Here is a 19,496-nt window from a genome sequence, read left to right as displayed (position 1 = left end):
TAATAAATAATAGGTCCAGACAAGAATTTAAATAAATAAGGCATCAATTTCATGCACAATATTTATTTGGCTTCTTAAAACAGTACAATGCCAGAAACTACATACGATTTATTTAACTTTCTTCTTCCCCTGTAACCTCTCCTTGGCGTGCCTTAGCCAGCTTTGGATGGCAACCTCCACATCCTTTTCAGGGGCTGTCTTGCTCTCCTGCACTGCTCCTGTAATAATGAAGTATATAAACATTTCATTGTAGCAAGAAATTGTATCTTGTACGCAACAAGCAGATTACATAAGACAGGACGCTACAGTCTTATTAGTCACGTGTTTAACATTCTTAAGGTTTCAAAATTAGGAAACCTGTCCATTACAGGCTGAATACATTTTACAAACTTTTCTTTGACTTTTTCTTGTTCTTAAATAAGAAAAGATTTTGAGTAAAATTATTAATGTGTTAGTAATGTATATATTATGATTAAGAACATTTTTCATAGAACAATTGTTGAACTAGATTTTAATCCCAAATATGAGAAGACTGTTGCCTGTTAGACCCTGGTGCACCATGTAGAAAAAAATTCTTTGATCCATCCTTGCCAGACAGCTTAGTAGAGGTCTCGAAAAAGATATTGGAAAAAGCATTCAAATGGAGGATAATATTTCTGAACAATTGGTCTCCCCTTGAAGATTATGACTACACTAGAGTGAATTGTGGAGGTGAAGAAAAGTGTTACATAAGCTGGAGCTAAGGAAGACTAATGCAGAAGAGCTGAATATGATATAGGAGTAAAGGAAACTAGAAAATTTAAAGGAGGAAGTTTAAGTGAACTAGATCTCTTGGGATTAGTGTGAAAACAGCCACACTGATTTGGCACACAAACCACTTAGCTGCATTGGCCGAGATGCAACTTAAAAAAATAGAAACTTTGAAAAACTAGCAAAAACTTGCTGTAGTTAAGGCCATTCCATGATTTAGATCTCCGAATTCTTCCAATCTTAATAATTAAAATAGATCTTCTAATGTAGTCTGGTATCAAGGCAAAAGTGACAACCTAGCTCACTGGCAATATTCACATTTCGACAGAGACATAACAGGGGAATAGCAGCTAAGGCCTGCTGTGAGCTACTGAAATTTCTATAGCTCCTACAAAAACACCTACTTCAAAACATCTTAGTTAGCTAGAGCTACTAGAAAATAGTAGCTTCTGTAGTACTGTGCAACTACTATCCCTGTTGAACAAGTTATCCCATTCTTAAGTTCTACAGGTGCTATACATCGAACTTTTATAGAGCATGAGATCCTTTTCAACCACGTTTTTGGTAATTATACCTCCCATATGCAGAACAAAAATTGTTTTCAAATGTTTGAATTACTTGGTAGTGGAATCTGCATCTGAAAATAATACATAACAATACTATTTTCTCTACCTTTAGCATGGAAGGGTGAACCTTGTATTACAAGATGTTTAATAATTATTTAAATTTACTTTATATGAGCTCCCTTTACAGGAGCAACTTGCCAAAAAAGTATCCAGACCAAAATTATTCCTCCTTGCTCAAACCTATATAATAATCAAACGAATACTTACACCTCTCTCACATGCCTCGCTTAAGCATGTTCCAGCCAACTCTTCACTGTAACTTCCACACTAGAATTGGTGGCTGTATCGTCCTGGTTAAATGCAACATCTGTAAAGAATGAAGACAAATAAGTATACAGACAATTATAAGAAGAGAGACATACAAACTTATAAATAGAGATAGGAAATAAATAAAAATACAGATGAACTATTTTTATTCAACTCCACTACATGAAAGCTATAGTCAGTAAATGCCTCCAGGTAAATATATCAGGTTCACGATACTCTACACCAAAATGTGTACCGATGGCTGTACGAAAAGATGCACAAGTTCTATTTTCTGGGTATAAGATTTCATGCAGCAGTTTGAGCAAATAAATGAACCATAAAACATAGCCTTAAGGTTTGTTTACACAATATATCACTTACAATTAGACCTTGTTTAGATTCATCCCGAATTTCTTACAGTCGTCCTATAGTTTCCACTAAATTAAATGCATGGATGACTAATAGCACAGTTACTTAGTTTGTAGTTAAATTAGTTTATATTTTATTAGGTTAGCAAAGTTTGGCAGAAAAAATATAATAAACGCTATAAAAGTTACGTCGGCATTGTAATTTTTCAATCCCTAAGCCTTATCTTTACTGACATAATAGATCATTTATTTATTTAGGACCTAAAGTTTTTAATTATTAACCTAGTTCCATCAAACATATAAAGAGTATAAAAACTTTTTGTAAAAAGGCTAAACATTGGTGGTTATCCTATCATAACATTATTGTTCTTTTTCGATGCGTGCGTAACTATACATATCGAAAGAAATCACACGGTGTAGTCCGATTTCAAAGAATTAATAATTTACGTGAAACCTATTAATCATACATGCGTGTTGCAAAATCCCCCGGTTACACGTAAGTACAATTCCTAGTTATATTTATTGCCAAGAACCCTACTTGATTTGATTTAGGAACGGAACCAAACGGACCGTTGGGACTTCCAACAAATTCAGCCGTAGCCTACGCTATCAAAATAACAGGTTCTATTTTATGCGCTAGCACTTACATTATTTCCTATACGTTCTCGCGTACAGAGACTATAGTACAAGAACTTCCACTTTAAATTATATCATGTAAACAAGGAACAAAAGCGAAAATTTCACCATGAACAACGGAAAAAGACGCTACCTTTAGTTGCCAAGTAACGGTTTTACCAAGACGGTAATGTTGTTCCAAGCAGAGCCATATTTTTCCTCGAGATGTTACAGGCTGAGTTATAAGAAATATAAGGAGCATGCGGAAACACTATACTGCCGCCAGTGAACGCCAAGAAAAAATTATTTAGAAGTCACATCAAACTTACTTGCAGCAGCATCTTTGTAACCGCCAAACCACCATGCTGTCTCCGGTGTTCCGTTCCAGTTCCTCTGTTGGAAAGGAGGAACGGAGGAATGTGGAGAACCATGGTAGCGGTAGATTCAAAATTCGTTCGCCACCAAAAAAACTAGAATTTCGATATAAAGTAAAGGTACGGCAGTACTTACCTTCTATCTTCTACTACTTCTTCTACTTGCCTATCCTTAAATTGGACAATTACAATTTCTAATCTGGGAATGAGGCCATCGATGCCGTGATAATTTTAGGAGAATTCTTACCATTAAAAATTAAAATGAATTTAAAGCGTTATGTTTCATTAAAATACTTTCCAATCAATCGCCTCTGAGATTTTTTAATCCCTTGAGAGTAAATATTAATTAATCAATAAGTTGAAAGAGTTCATTTAACCTGTAGGAATGGAATGTCCCCGAGACGGCTACGCGACGTCCGCAGGACATTGGTACATAATATAAAATTTCAGTAAAAATCGATAAATTCCATTATTCCTGTTGTTAATTTTTGTAAAAGTTGCTAAATTTGTTTAAATTTAAGTAATTTTTATAATCATGAAAAGTACGGGTTTATTGTTCATCCAACGCTTCTCAACCGTACAACATGCGGAAATTTTTAATTTTTTGAAAGTTTCTAAAATTGTTGCTAAATTTATTTAAACTTTAAAAATTGTTATAAATAATGTAGAGAGTTCAATTGTTCGTTCAATTGTTGTTGTTTAACCCGTGAGGCATGTAGAAATTTTTAACGCTCGTAAATGTTACTTAAATTGTTGCTAACTTTGTTTAAACTTAATTAATTGTTATAAACAATATAAAACTTAAAAATAGCGTACATTTGTTGTTCTTAAACTATAGAAGCGGTAAAAATGTCAATTTTTTTTTCGTTAAATAGTTTATAATTTCCTCCGAGTCCACACTCCAACAAGAGGATTACATTTGGTTACCTAAAATAATCCTCAAAATATCTCTTCCTCCACGAAAAATTTCCTCTTCCTCGATCGTGAGGAAGTATTCTGGCTTCAGAAACGAGAGAGAGTTTTTTTTTCTTTCTCCCTTCTCCTATACTCCCTACTCGGAGGAGGATCACGAGACTTTCTCTCGGAGTTCCTCCTTGAGGAGGTGAGTATTTTAAGAGGAAACCAAAACTCCCAAACCCTGCGTAATGGGACACTAGCTGGACGTCCGCTGGACATCCGAGATAGGACAGTGTGCGGACGGATGGCCAGGACAGCCGGCGGATGTCCTCTGGCTGTCCTGAAAATCCGCGGACACTGAGAGGACGCGACGGACGCACAGCGGACGTCCTCTGGCAACGATGTGCTGTGTGGGTAATAATAAATAAATTGTTAATATATGGCACGTGTAGGCAAATGCAACCTTATAGAGTCAGTTTAACATTAACCAGTTTCTTTTTCATAAAAGTATCCTTAATAATTCCTTACTTCCTTTTTAAAAAGAAAAAATATTAACTTAAATCAGGTAATTCAGTATATAATAAATTTTATAGTACTGCATCTGAGGGATATTTCTTCCAACCACGATTTGGCTTAATTGGCTAGCTCAGTGTTAGCTAGATCAGTGTTACCACAAAGTTTTAAAAATTCATTAAAAAATCAAAAATTAAACTGGAAATTTCTAAAACTTCTCAGACAGGAAGAATCCTTGAACCCTTACATGTACATGATGATTTTCACAATTATGTCACTACCACTTCAATTATAACACAATATTTCTTCCAATTCATAATAAGTTTTCAAAAGCAAGTTTAAAGCCCTTTTGCAGAAAACTTTAATCGACAAGTTTTGGAATAAGCCCTAGGGCTGTCTTCTATGCACACAATCACTGCTTTATTATTTCAGGGGATGGTATTTTCTTCTGTAAAAAGATTCCACTAAGATTTGAAGGAAATGTCATTCCCATGAAAAATCTAAATACACTTTAGAAATCACTACTAAATCAATGGACAATAAGAAAAATTAGGTTGTGTTGCAATATTCCCAATAATTACATTTGAGAATAAAAATTTTTAGGTACTTACCGTGAGGCTATGCTAGCATAGAAAAAATTATAATTACTATAACAATTTATTTTATATGTACTTGTGAGAATGACTGGTACAAAGTTTGCTTTCCATTTGGATTAATAACAATGAATGTTGCATTTGAAGTCAAATTGTGTCAGCAACAAAAAAATAATTCAACAGCTCAACCACACAGCATAAGAAAATCTGTTTGATTAAAAATATAAAGATCAATTTTCCCAAAACTTTTCCATGCAAAATATGCATGAAGTAATCATATTGAGTAGTTTATGTAATTGATATCAATATTGAACCTCCTTAAGAGCAGTCTCTCACACATTAGTCACTCCGAATATAAAAGTCTACGGCCTGGTTTACTGCTTTGTTAACACGTACTTAAGCTAATGTGCGAACCCATAAATTCAAGAATGAATGCAAGAAATTCCAATGTCACTAGAACCACTTGTGAAAATACGGTCCGAAAAGATCGAGCCTCATTTAATTTGATCCTTGCAATAGTTCAAGTTCTATTCCAACCGATCACGCAGATATGCATACGAATTTGAATTTTTAGGAGTTAAAGGATTCTAATTCCAAGCCTTCAGCAACCAAATAAATTTCATTAACTCATTTTAAAGCTTGAGCTTTCAGTACAGTGATACTTGGGTTTTCCGGAAAGTAGACGGAACTGAGTCTGTCCTTGCAATGTACAGCAGCAAAGAAGCTAATTTTATTGCTATGCCTGCACCTAATTACCTCACAAATCCCTGAAAACGCATAAATTCGTGTTTCTTTTCCCACTGCAAAACGGGGAAATTGGATAGGATTACAGCAGGAGTCTATAAAAATGGGATAAATATTAGCTGCAGTTTTAACCTTATTATTCCGTATGATTGACTCTTATAAATCTATAAACTGTAAAAGAACACATTTGTGCGAGCGCAAACAATAAGCAAAGTTACTTACCATTCAGGTGTCAAATGCCTGTTGGAACCGGTTCAACACTTCAACAATTGTGATCACGACAATTCACAGGACTATACACTAATTCATGGTGACTCAATCAAAAATTCTGTGTATCACAAGATTCTGCCAAAGCGAAGTGAAATACTGAAAGGCCACTTCTTAAAAATTGTACTCTTCATTTCAAAACAAACTACGCGGCGCAGCGTTAATTCGACAGTAGTGACATCTACGTTAAAATGATGGGACTTTCCTTGTAAATAAGTGAGAAAAGAAATTCGTGATGTTTACTAAATGGCGGGAATAAATACTTTAATATTTAAGGTCATAGTTGTGGTGTAGATACGGAATTAATACTTCGGTATAGTTGACCTCAATTATGTAATGGCTTATTCTTTTATTGAAATGAGTGCTCACATACATTAATCTCCTTATTTCTTCATGCGATAGAATGAGTATAGAAGGTTTTAGATGGTTTGAATGTTCTGGTGCCGCCGGTAATGATGAAACGATTAGTGCTCGCTCATTCCTTGGTTGCTGGGAAAAGGAGTTTCTCTTGGGAACCTACAAAAATGAAGATGCTAAGTACCAAAGTGATATTTTACTATTTGGAAGAACGTTTGATAAAGGTTCTGCGATTCACCAAAGCAGAATGCTATTTCAAATGGCCAGGTATGAGGACAGCCTTCCTCCCTCATTGTTATTGAAAGCAAGTCATTACTGCGTATAAGTTATCCTGTCATTTTATATACATGTTGTCATTGTAAAATATCTTTTACATCAATAGTATGTGTGGTAAATCTTGCACCAGATTTTAGACTACATTTAGATATGGGCTTCCGTCGTTTCTATCTAAATATTTCTACTTTTACTCAAGAAGTGTTTTTATATATGATTTTAATTATAGGAAGGAATTTAAAATGTTAGAAAACTCATTTCCGTTTGCTATGGAGGGAGGAAGCTCTGCAAATAGTGACATGACTGAAGAGGAATGTTTACAAATAAGGAAAAACATCTGTGAATTGCTGTCATACATAAGAATGTTTTTGTCCTGGTAAGTTTTTTTAGACTGCTAGCTGTGTGACTGTTCTTTGATATTTCTAATTTAATGGACCTGTTATATTTTGCAGTGTGCCTTTGGAAAGTAAGATATTAATGGACCATCTCAAAAGTACCCTCATGCCAGCGCTATCTTCCTTTCGTAAATGTTTACCGAAGTTGATATCGTTACCTTTAATTCATCACACGCACTTCTTTAAAAAGGTTAGTACGTGATTAATGAATCTGCATTTTGTCAATCTTTGCGTACGTTAATTCGCATATTCTCTACGGTTTACTTAATATTTTAGAAATTGCTCATGCTACCTTTCAATCCTGGTATATGCTTGCCATTTGCATTGAATTAGAGTTTCTTAGCCAAGAAAAAAATAGAACCAGTGGGGAAATACAAATTGCATTCATTTGGAAGCAATTTGAAACTGCTCTTTAACAATTATTTGATGGGAGAAACCGTTTTATTTCAATTCTGTCATTATATTAATCAACAATATCAGATGTCGAATGTGTTGATCTTTGCAGACTCTAATTTTATGAAATTGTGCCATGAATATTTTACTCTGGCAGGAAAATGAAGTTTCTCCTCTTTCAAGCGTTTTCTCTTTGTGCTGAAAACTGGTTCATACCATTTAAAGTTGCTGAAAACTAAGAAAAAATCTTCAGCTGGAGCACTTCTCAACAGGCCTTAGCTCACAAAAACCTGACATGCATGTGGCTGACTGAACTCAGGAGGTAGAGGTGGCATGGATCTTATAGCATTGCTCATTGTGCTCTCAAACTAACTCCAGGCCATCATTGGGGTGAAGTGTTAGCATATTTTATTAGAGTACTTCAACCAAGCAGAGGATTGACTTGATTAAATTTTCAAATTGAGATGCTGCAAACTGTGATTGATTTAAGAATTTGACTATTTTGTCAATAAGGTTACTTCTTTCATCAAAGGAAATGAAAGCCATTGATTACGATTCGTTACCCACCATTAGTGTATTCATAATATACAAATTATTTGGTTTTAGAAATCCCAGTTTAGACAAATGTTAGTGGTCAATTTTAATCTCATTTGAAAAAGGCCAGATTGGCGCCCATACGATGCCACTCCACGTGATGTCACAGGGACCTAGATGCTATAAGAGTAGTCAGGAGTTTTACATTGTCTGACATTACCAATGCATGCATGTGGCACAGAGCTCAGGGAAACATCTCATAATAATCAATTATTAAAATTTCATGTCGTCAGAAAGTTTCCATCATATGATAGGGCATTAATAATCCTTATTTAAGCCAAGAGTCACCTGCCAGCAGGGTACTCTGCTACCTGTTAGCAGCCTGCATCTTAGCGGCGCTCATATCATCGCATAAAAGTGGCCTGTAACCATGGCAGCTGGAACCAGAATGATGTCACACGATCTTTTCCCAGCATTCATACTTAGCTGTTGTGTTTTCGCGCTCTTGAAAATTTTCACTTTTCATTTAATTGTGAAAAATATATATCGTCACTTAACAATCTTAGGGAGTGAAATATGTACTCCAGGACTAATTATCTTTCGATTTAGGCATTAAAAAAAATAGGAAACCACCCTAATCCAAAAAATAATTATTTCAAATAATTTAATAATTGCAGAACTACAGGATATACTGTGGAGAAGTTGCCATGTGCCTCCGATAAAATTTGGCATCAAATTAAAAGATTAAGGCTCTCCCAGGAAAAAATTTCAGTCTCTACCATGCTTGAATCCATGGATTTGAGGTTGATGGCCATCTACTCTGAGATTTGTTGGCGATCTCTTCTCAGCCCTTCATGAACAACTTTTGCCATCAGAAAACTTGTGATTTGGACGAGCAACAACTCCCATACGTCTGCTGAATTAATGGAAATGTTTCGGTGGACTTTCCAAGTTAAAAGCAAATTTTGAAAGCGTACTGTTGCTCCACGGAACAATGCATTGTATCGTGTTACATAAACTCAAAATGGAGCTCACACAGGAATGCATGTCCTGAATCCCTAACAGCTCGCAGCTAAATGAGACTGAGCATGTTTTGAATCTAACAGCCACCTCCACCTAGCCCAGAAGATTAGAACATGCAGTGGCATATTGTTGCAAAAGGAAAAATTTGTTCGCATTACTTAAGGAACGCACCTTGTATGCAATGCAGCAAAATCAAAGCATTGAAGTCAGTTATGGTACAGTAATTATTTGACCAGTTAATCACAAATTTGTTTTTCTATCAAGATCAAGTTCAAGGTTTATATCCAGTTACAGAATTTAACGTGTATATTACATTTAATACGTTTTTTCTACAGAAAGTAATTTATGTTCCGAAAAATCTGTTTGTTTTTTTTTGCTGTCTGAATGTCATTCAAAGCCATTGATTATAATAATGGGAGATACTTTCACCATTATCAAGGTACAGTTAAAATGTTGCTTCCAAAGATTTTGTATTCATTTTTTTGAGTGAATAATGTGTTGTTGGATAATAAATATACATATTTACATTTAATATTTCTGCTATCAGGAGTTATATCTTTTGAGAACACTTAGATAGAAATATTAAATTAAATTCTTCATGGTTAGTTTGAAAGCCGTAAATTTCAAGTATATTTTGGAAATATTGTGCATATGGCATCAAGCGACTTATTCATTTTGCATCATTCTTTGTATATTTATTGACTTATGCATAACTATAATTAATGGGTCCCCTTTTAAAGCAAATTTAGTTTTTTTTTTCCAATTATACCTATTTTATATGAAAATGTATGTTTCAACTTGCATTATTTCTCTTACTGCCTGATAAAGAGTTGAGTGGAGAAATTTTCCTAGTAAAATTATTAATTACAACTTATTTTTCTTTTATAGGGTTCAAGAGGTTTCTACCACTTTTTTCACTTGAATTTAGATGTACGGTGGTACTATATCAGTGTTCTTCAAGTTATAAAATATTATGCTGAGTCTTCAAGTAATGATTTGGAGTCAGGAATGGGATTTATCATAGCATCAAATAGAGTTCGAGAAACTGGACAGTTAGAATGTTCTGTTCGTTCACTATTGAGTGAGCTCACTTTTCTTGCCGTAGCAAGGTTTGAAAAGGTTAGTATTTAACCACTTGCTGTTAAAAAATACACATCATCCTGCATTGTGGTGTATAATTGTATGTATGGTGTCAGGAAGGAATTCTAGAAAATTTAATTTTCCAATATACCTTTTTATAATATTAAATGGCTGTGTTAAGTGTATGTCCAAATGTTTTACCAATAGTTCACTAGATAACTGTTTGAAATATAAGTCTCATTTTTATAGTCATTGGGAGTACTTGAATGTTGCCCACCTTAATGATATTCTTTTTTCCGACTTGAAAACCACTTCTATAGATTATTACATATTACTCAATCCCCATGATAGATATTTCATTGAGCATTTAACTAATGCTCTCCAACTCTCCCAACATTGTCTTCAGAGCACTCGCAATACAGCAACCCTGGACTTCTTGCTCTCAACCATGGTGCCTGAGGCAGTCATCCACGGCCGAAATATTTTGGAGTCGGACCATGAGTCAGGCTCAGAGAGACCTAATCTCTTTCTGAAATTCTTTTCCAATTGCCTACTTCCTACCACAAAGTAACCCCTCCTCAGTCCATCCTACCTCTGTCTAGTGATTCTCTACCATTCATACAGACAGATTCCAGGGAAGTTTATGAATACCTTTGCAAAAACCCCTTTACTGCTCACGCACCCCTGATGTTCTCAGCCCTAAACTCATTAGCAACTGTGCCTCTTCACTTGTACAACCTCTAACCCTTTTGTTTAATCACTGCTTTTCTTTGGGAACCTTACCTCCTCTATGGAAATGCGCCAATGTTATTGCCATACTCAAAGTGGGTAAAAAAAGTGACATCTCAAACTATCGCCCCATATCTTTGCTTCCAATACTTTCTCCCATCTGTAAGCACATAATCTTCAACAGTACATATTTTCTATTTCACCTCTCCCTTTTTATCCCCCCAGCGGAATGGTTTCCTTCTGGGAAGATCATGCCTAACAAATCTTGCTGTCTTCCAGAACCACTATCTTGTCAATGCAATAGAAAACTCTCATTAACTTGATGCCATCTATCTTAACTTCTCCGAAGCTTTTGACACACCTCATCATCAACTCCTCCTTCATAATCTAAGCCAACGCTTTGGCTTACATGGTAGATTCCTTGGCCTTCTCTCAGGCTTTCTGTCCCACAGAACCCAGTGTGTAATACTCGCTGGTAGCTCTTCTTCTTGGTCTCTTCTGACGTCAGGAGTTCCTCGGGGCAGTGTCCTTGGGCCTTATTTTTTCGATATATACATATGTATATTAATGATCTTCAGTCCACCTTCTGTCCTTGTAAACATATACTCTTCTGTATGCTGATGATTGCAAGATCTACAAGGAAATAAAAAAACACCTCTGACTTCAGAGATCTTCAAAATGGCCTAAATCAAGCTTCCCTGTGGTGTGGTACTTGGAAACCATAGCTAAACCATAAAAATTGCAGCATCATGACTATTGCATTAAAAACACAACCCATCACTTTCAACTTCACCATTAATTCATCTCCCTTGACCAGAATTATGACTATGAAAGACTTGGGCGTTATAACCAACCCCAAACTGAACTACTCCGACCACGTTCAGACAATAAATATGAAAGCCATGTCTCTGTTAGGCCTTCTTTACTGCTTCACGTGAATTAAAGAGCCCAATGCACTCCACTCCTATTTCCCAATGATTGTCCTTTTCATAGTTTTATATTGCTCTCCAATTTGGTCCATATCAGCCCTGACTAACCTAAAATCCCCTGATTGCATCCTACCCTTCTTTGCCAAAATAGTTAAACATAGAGTCCCTCATTTACGCAATATGTCCTCTGATGCTGTATTGTCTTCTCTTTCCTTGTCTAATCTTCAGAATCTCAGACTTAAAACGAACTTCAACTTTCTACACAATATCTTAAACTTGACTTCTGACTGCCCTGAACTCCTCTCTCTGTTGAATTTTAGAATAGCGACTCATTCCATCCACTTGCTCTCCCTACTTCATCTGCCTATTCCCAGAATCTGCCTGACCAAGCACTCACTTTTATATTGCCTCTCTTCCCTTCTAAATTTGCTCCTTCTTTCCGTCGATCCTTTTTACCTGTCATGCAAGAAATTCACCACACAAGCTCCGTCTCATCTGTCTGCCAATTGAATGTTTTCCTTTCTCTGCTGGTTAATCCTTTGTTAGTTTTTATATTGTTATGCATTGTGTCTAATTAATGTCATTGTTAAAAAAATTTCACTGTAAATTGGCGTCACAGCTGTATGTGAAAAAGTACTCTAAAAAATTGCACATTCATCTCCTTCTGTTAGTAACAATATTGCTAATTTTTCTCAATACTTGTTCAATTTTTTAAATTGCACTAGAGAAGAAAAAATTTCACTAATAGAAATAAATAATTATATTTCTTTTTATTAATATCCTCTCTGAGTTTCCTTGCATTTGGATGGTCGTATCTATTGGCATGCATCTGTATGAAATTTTAATCAGTATATAAATTGAGCTACTTGATTATATTTTGAAGACCTTTGCTGTTATGCTGTTGACCCATTCTCTGCAATGGTGATTCATGCTACAGGAGTGTTCATAATGTGAGTTGCAGTATAAAGTGAGCCAGCATTAGATCAAGGCATCGATTTATCATATTATGTACACCTGCAGCAATGTACTCAGTAATAGATGTTAAAGTGTCCTGGTATCAAATCATTTAAATACTATTTTCATCTATACTACTTTCAACAGGTATTGTAAATTACGAGATTAAAAGTTCAGTTGAAATGCCCTTTCTGACTTTAAGCATCCACAGTAGGTTCTAAATTCATCAAAAAGCAGTGGTCTCACGTGTCTTGTTGATCTGCTTATATGCCATTTCATTTTTCTCGTATCATTGAAAATATTCTTCATTTTCAGGCAAATCCTGATGACCTATTTACGGAGACTCCTTTTGCATGTACCTGTGTTAGAGAGCTGTGGCTTTTACTTCAGCTTTTGTGTGATGGTCAGGAAGAGAATGGAACTGGAAAGGTAAAGTATATTAATTATATCAATAAAATTTTTATCAAATGCTAATGAATAATTATCACGTTTTGTTTTTTTTTTTCAGTCTTTCTGGGAACAGGTGAATTCTCTTCTTGACAGAGTTCAACCCATCACTTCACCGCCTGGTCTAGGATCAGATGAGCAGCATTCAAGAGGAACCAAAGAAAAAGAAACATTTCATTGTTCAGATCCAGTTTCTTTTTCCCTTTGGATGCTCCTCAATCTCAGTCAACTATATGGATATAGTGATCAGGGCATCTATCTTGGAAAAAAAAGCAAGCGGGTTTGTATGAATTGATTCTTTACACCTCTTCTATTTTTTGATTGAGGTCATTATCTTAACATCAGTCTCCCAAGGCTGTTCTCTCCAGTTTTCCTAGATATTTTATTATGCTACAGGCGGTCCTCGACTTTCGTACACTCGACTTTCGTACAATTCGCACTTTCGTACATTCAAAATTGACACCTTTTACTCGACTTTCGTATGCTAAATTCGGACTTTCGGACGTTGGTCTGTAATTTTTTTAAAATTCCCGCGATGTTTATTGCGCATCCCAACATTCAATTGTTTCAAATGTCAGTATCGGCAGTATATACGAACAATACGAACGTATATAATGAAGGGAATTGTTGGTAATAGACTCTAATCTAGGTGATTTATTTGGGAGAGAGACTGCCTGCTATAGGCTCCTTTATCAAGAGAAGAAGAAAGCCTTCATTGAAGATATTTTTCAAAAGAAGTTGACTAGACATCATCGAATAGCTTTCAATAAAACTAGTAAGACCTTTCTAATTGTGTTTTTTCGTTTGAGTGCTGTTTAATTCATGTAAACCTTCAGCAACGATATTGCACGAAATATCACCCGAATTCCGTTTGTCTTTTTTGAATCACATGCGGAATATACGCGATCACGAATGTCACCTGCCAAATATCGAATTTTGGTGTAAAAATTAAAAGGTATCCAGAGTGCGGGTTCAACAAATACATTTTGTTATGCTTCTTGATATGTCCTTTTATTTATAGTGGACGTAATAAGTGGAATGTCAACTTAGACGCCAAGAGGAAGTTTCACTCGATAGCCAACGGAGTTCTTGTTTTTTAAACTTTTATTTGCACTTTCTGCCTATTTTCGAAAGAAATTAGATGATTTGAGGAGTTTTATTAACATATTATTAAAATTAAGTCAATTGAAATGAATTCCGTGAAAAAAAAAGTTTTAGTACGTATATTCCGCTCTTTTGGAACGTAACCCCTAATTAGTATGGAAGTCAATGGTTCGACTTTCGTACATTCGACTTTCGTACAAGTTTTCGGGAACGCATTGTGTACGAAAGTCGGGGACTGCCTGTACTTCAATTTCACTAATCCATCATTTGATGTACAGCCGACTCCAGATTATCTGGCTGCGTTATATCCATGTTGCGGATTATCCGTGCATGATTTTCACTCTCGCTCAATATTTTCCGCGATCTATATTTTTAAAAATAAAATTGGACGCAAAATCATCGGAATTACTGCATTAATGCTAGGATATACGGGGCTTATTATTTCTGTTGGAATCCCCTTCATAAGATAGAAGCGATCGTGCGATAGTTGTATTCACGGAGGCACCGTATTCCTGTTTTCCAAGCCTCGCATCGCGCGACTGCACTCTGTGATCACGGATACACGTCCCTCAGCAGTTGAAACCCGGGCAACTTGTGTGAGATGCGACTACTTGATGTAGTGCCTGACAGTGCAGTTTCCGACGTTTTTTGTACCACTTTTCCATATCCGTGATCACACAGCCATGGATATGTGGTTTTCGAAACCAGGCCTCACATGGAGCATTAATAATACGATTACAACAATGTTATCGCCAACAAAAAGATTGTGAACTGGCAAGGAAAGCTCTCATCGAGTCCGGGAAGCACTCTTAAATAACAGAATAATGGCATAAATAAAAATATACTGCTTGTTTTATGTAAATTATGAACATTGCAAGATATTAAAGTGAAAGTTCGGGTTATCAGTGTTTTCTGATCATTCGTGCCATCTCTCCCCATCATTAGCCTGGATAATTGGCAGTGTACTGTATTTGATTAAGCCTTAGAGTGCAGGGGAGTGCTTTCGTGCTCCTCCTTTGTCTCGCAAAAAGTGCCAGGAGCAAGATAGCACTCCCCCAGCAGTGTCACTTTTAGATGCTGATAGTTCACTAATCATTCAATAGTCAATATTCATTTTATTTTAAAATTAAGTATTAAGATTTCCTAAAGCTTTTGAATATAAACCTTTAATTGTTTTTGATGTCTAATTTTTTTTCCGTAAACTACTTCAAAATCAGAAATTATGCCTCAGCACTCTCAGCATAGTAGGTACAGTCGGATCCGGATTTAAGGTCTTCGCATTTAACGTTTTTCCGCATTTAGCGTTTATTTTTTGGGGTCCCGATTCATTCCCTATTAGAATAATGTAAAAATAATCCGCATATAGTGTTTCCACGTTTTGCGTTTTTCCGCATTTATGGTCGTAAAAAATTTTCCCGCACAAGATTTTTTGCCCGATTTAAAGTTTTTCATGATGGTTCATTCAAAAGATTATCCAAATCTTCAAATTTCTGCTCGTCAACAAGAAGAGTCCCATAAAAGTTTACCAAGAGTCAATAGAATCAACCGGGGAACGTTTCTTCAACTGCTTTCTTCCGCGAGTGCAGCGTTGGGACCTTCAACTCGGAAGCTAGGTGATTTGTCTTCTCGTAATATTCGCTCCCCTTCTGATCCAGACACCAGGCACTTTTTGTGTCAGGTGCGATCTAATGGAGCTAAGTCATCCCTTAATATCCTCTAACTACCATATCCTTCTCTTCTTGAACTTGACTTCGATGATACGTGACCACTGATGACACGAGTTATTCTCCGAGGGCCGCTACAATAACGGTTTTCTCGTAATGCTTTCACTTGATGGCTTATGCCCCTTTCAACTCTACTCTCCATGGGAAGTCCATTGTTAGCCCAATATTTTTACAGTCGGCTACTTTCTCTTTTCAAAAGAGGAGGCCCATTATCAGTTGCGCAGTTCACCTGATGATTCTTTCTATAATCCATTCCAAGGTCAGTTTCCACGGAGGAACAGCGAAAGAACCGAGGAAGCATTTCCCCTTTCATGATGGTGAGTGAGAGCATTCTTTCCCTACGGAACAACATTGTTTTACATCGTAATTTAGATATCCCGGAGCCCATTTACCGACGTGCGGTTGGTTGACATCGCTGTCGATTCAAAGATATTTATCTGGGGCTATTATATGTCAAAAGAGAATGACAATCGGAGTTTTGACGAACTATCACGGTCGGTAACTCTAAATAAATCGCTCATGCTGGAAAAAAATCACCGCATAATCACGGTAAAAAAGATAAAAATGCAAAAATCCACCAGGTATCCCTTGGTGGTTGACTTCGACATCATAACTCGGACGAAGTTGCCAAACTCCAGAGGCACTGACAATTTGTCAGATGAAATCCAGTTCTGTTGAGGATTAAACCTTTTCACTTAACAGAGTTTAGCTAATCACTATTCAAGGTCCAACCAAATTTTATTAAAAGCTGCCGAGAAACAAGGTGAGTCGGAGTTAAGGTGATCAGCTCGCCAAGTAAGCAACTTCTCCCGGCTCAATTCGACCTGCATGAGGCCGCGGATATATAACAACAAATCTGGTGTTATCGTCGAGTTGAATCACCATCGACTTGTAGGCATACCAGAATTAAGATTCTCCTTTTTTGGATGACCTCGAAATCCAAAATGTGCGCACAGGAGGCTTTTTAAAGGCTCATAAATCCCTCGTTTCGCCGAGGCAACAAAAAACGTTAACTTGCCAAAATCCCAGAAAACCTCCCTTTTACTAGATATTCGGTAGTTTAGATTTCGGGATTAGCAATCTTCTGCTGTCTCTTTATTTCACTCATCTTTATTAATGCAATGATTTTTCGAGTACCTACTTACACCTTTTCTTATTATATTAGAAATGCTAGAGTCACCTACATGTCACTTTTACATAAAAATTTTTAAAGTTTCATCAAGACCTCTGAAATATGCATAAAAATGGAATCACTAATGTCCATAATAATATTCCGTGTGGGAATGCTTTTAAGTTGTTGTATATTATAATTTTCTTAAAATATTTCATTAAAACAACCGTCATCCTCTCATTACTTATTTTTACTATCCATTTTTTTAGCTGATTCCTGAAAAGTATTATCCAACCTTCATTGGGCAGAGAATATTTAATCAATGAATTTTTGCTGCATGCAGCACCTTTCAGTTACTTAAAATAATATTTTTTAATTCATAAAAACCTATTCCAATCATTACATACCCTAAAACCTGAAAGAAATGGCAAGTCCTCATTTAGTGTTTGTCCGCATTTAGTGTTTTAAATTTTGTCCCCCCTGAAAAACCTTAAATCAAGATTCTACTGTACCTAGAAAATTGGTTGGCACTCAAAGGATTTGCCGTTGGTTGGATTATCTACATATCACTTCCCCTACTGGTCCCTCTAAACACTCTCATACTGTCCCTTTTCTAACCTCCTTTATTCCTCATTTCATATCCTTCTCCGCCTTAAAACCGCTATCTTTCAATGGAATGTGCACGTAAAATGCAGATCAAGCATGGTACTTGAACCAAAGAGAACATTGTTAAGAAATGATCTCATGGATTGTATCGGTCTCTTCTAATGAGTGCTGTTGGGTGCGGAATAAGGTTGGATGGGTGATTATTCATATCATACTTTAACCGTGTTGCTAATTTTTTTGTCTGCTATCAGAAAGTGGCAGGCAGAATGTTGGGTTGGCACTACAGTCCAAGTGGCGGGACACCTAACAATGCAATTGATCTCCCTCTACAGGGTAATGTATCCATCCATTCGTTATCATAAATCCAAGGATTGGTTTGACATAGCTCTCGACTGAATTCTATGAGCTTATATTTGAACACTTGTATAATTCTTCTGCTCTACATTATTTATCACCAGCTGTATTTATCGCATTCAAGCTTTCCTCTGTTGATCTTCCCTTCCACCTGTCCTTCAAAGGTAATTTTCACCTGACCATGGTGTCTCATGATGTGGTCATTTAAGCTGTCCCATCTTCATAGCAGTGAGGGTATTACCCTATCCCACCCTTCCAACCGTATCCCTACCCCAGAGGCCTCGACGGGCTCCTATCACGGCGGCGCCTCCATCCTTTTTCCTTCCCATTCCACTTCCCTCCCCAGTAGCATGGGCATATCAGTTAAGTTACTGTGTCCTGGCTCCGGCGTGTTGTATCCTTCTAAGAAATTTCTCTTTGGAAGTTGGCCGGGATTCAACAGCTGAAGGACGTGTATCCGTGATCACAGAGTGCAGTTGCGCACTGCGAGGCTTGTAAAATAGGAACACGATGCTCCCGTGAATACAGCTATTGCAAAATCGCTTCCGTTTTATGAAGGGGATTCTTTTGGAAATAATAAGCCCTGTGTATCCTAGCATTAATTCCGATGATTTTGCATCCAATTTTATTTTTTTATAAGGATCGCGGAAAATATTGAGCGAGAGTGAAAATCATGCACGGATAATCCGCAACACGGATATACCGCAGCCGGATAATCGGAATTGAGTTCTCAATCTTGTCCCACCTTCTACCAAAGGTTTTCGAAAAATTTCTCTTTGGATGGATTATCAAAGTTTAGCCGCATTCATGATCTTCCTCTTCGCGATTTTTTATTACAAGCAGTATTTCATGTGTGTCAATGGTGCATTTTACGAATTATTTCTTTGCAGGTGAAGAATAACTTCATTTATCTGGAAAAGATACTTTCGAGTGCTGTAAGTCTTGCAGCTCAGAACAGCAGTGAATCACAAGTGGAGCGCCAGATGAGGCTGTATATATTATTGGCATCCGAAATTTGCTTAGGAAGGTGGTGGGAACCAATGAGGGGGGAGCCGGTCATGATCTTCTGGGAGTACTTTCATCGGAGGCTCAGTGCATCTCTGTTGATCCCTGGAACAAGTCCTGCTGCACTTCCAATCATGAGGTAGTGCATTGGTGGCAGTTGTGGGAGTCTTTACTTGTTCTTTGTTAAATAATAGTTTCCATCGGCATTTTCATAAGCACCAATAATAAAGTTAACTTGATTTTGAGTTCACTTGATGACAAAGGACAATAGTCTCTTATGATAATGTACGAGCTACCTCCAACAGAGGAGAAAGCTAGCAGTTATTTGTAGTAATGTATTAAGTATGTCATAACTTTGGTACTATGGTTTCTATTTGAAATTCATGCTCTTTTTTTTTTTAATGTGGCAACGACCAGTAGATGACTCCTCTGTTAGAGATAGTTCCTAAATTGCCATATGGTATCACTGTCCTTTGTCAGAAATG

At 36.6% G+C, this 19,496-nt stretch overlaps 1 protein-coding gene across 2 annotated transcripts in view; it reads left to right on the top strand.

Annotated features, from left to right (window-relative positions):
- Positions 1-5,928: 5,928 nt before the first annotated feature.
- LOC124160441 (protein MMS22-like) overlaps positions 5,929-19,496 on the top strand; it is a 35,160-nt gene continuing 21,592 nt past the window's right edge. Inside the window, exons 1-8 of one of the 2 annotated variants that reach the window (XM_046536295.1) lie at positions 5,930-6,306; positions 6,396-6,617; positions 6,853-6,999; positions 7,076-7,208; positions 9,857-10,087; positions 12,976-13,089; positions 13,169-13,387; positions 18,897-19,150. In XM_046536295.1, the coding sequence (XP_046392251.1) occupies positions 6,397-6,617; positions 6,853-6,999; positions 7,076-7,208; positions 9,857-10,087; positions 12,976-13,089; positions 13,169-13,387; positions 18,897-19,150 (1,319 nt within the window). In that variant the 5' untranslated portion in view covers positions 5,930-6,306; position 6,396. Of the gene's footprint in view, positions 6,618-6,852; positions 7,000-7,075; positions 7,209-9,856; positions 10,088-12,975; positions 13,090-13,168; positions 13,388-18,896; positions 19,151-19,496 lie in introns of both variants that reach the window. The other variant, XM_046536296.1, reaches the window with a different exon arrangement.

This window comes from Ischnura elegans, chromosome 6 (assembly GCF_921293095.1).
Source record: "Ischnura elegans chromosome 6, ioIscEleg1.1, whole genome shotgun sequence".
NCBI classification, from domain to species: Eukaryota; Metazoa; Arthropoda; class Insecta; order Odonata; family Coenagrionidae; genus Ischnura; species Ischnura elegans.
Note: the sequence above shows the minus strand (reverse complement) of the source record. Positions and strands in the feature narration are given on the sequence as shown.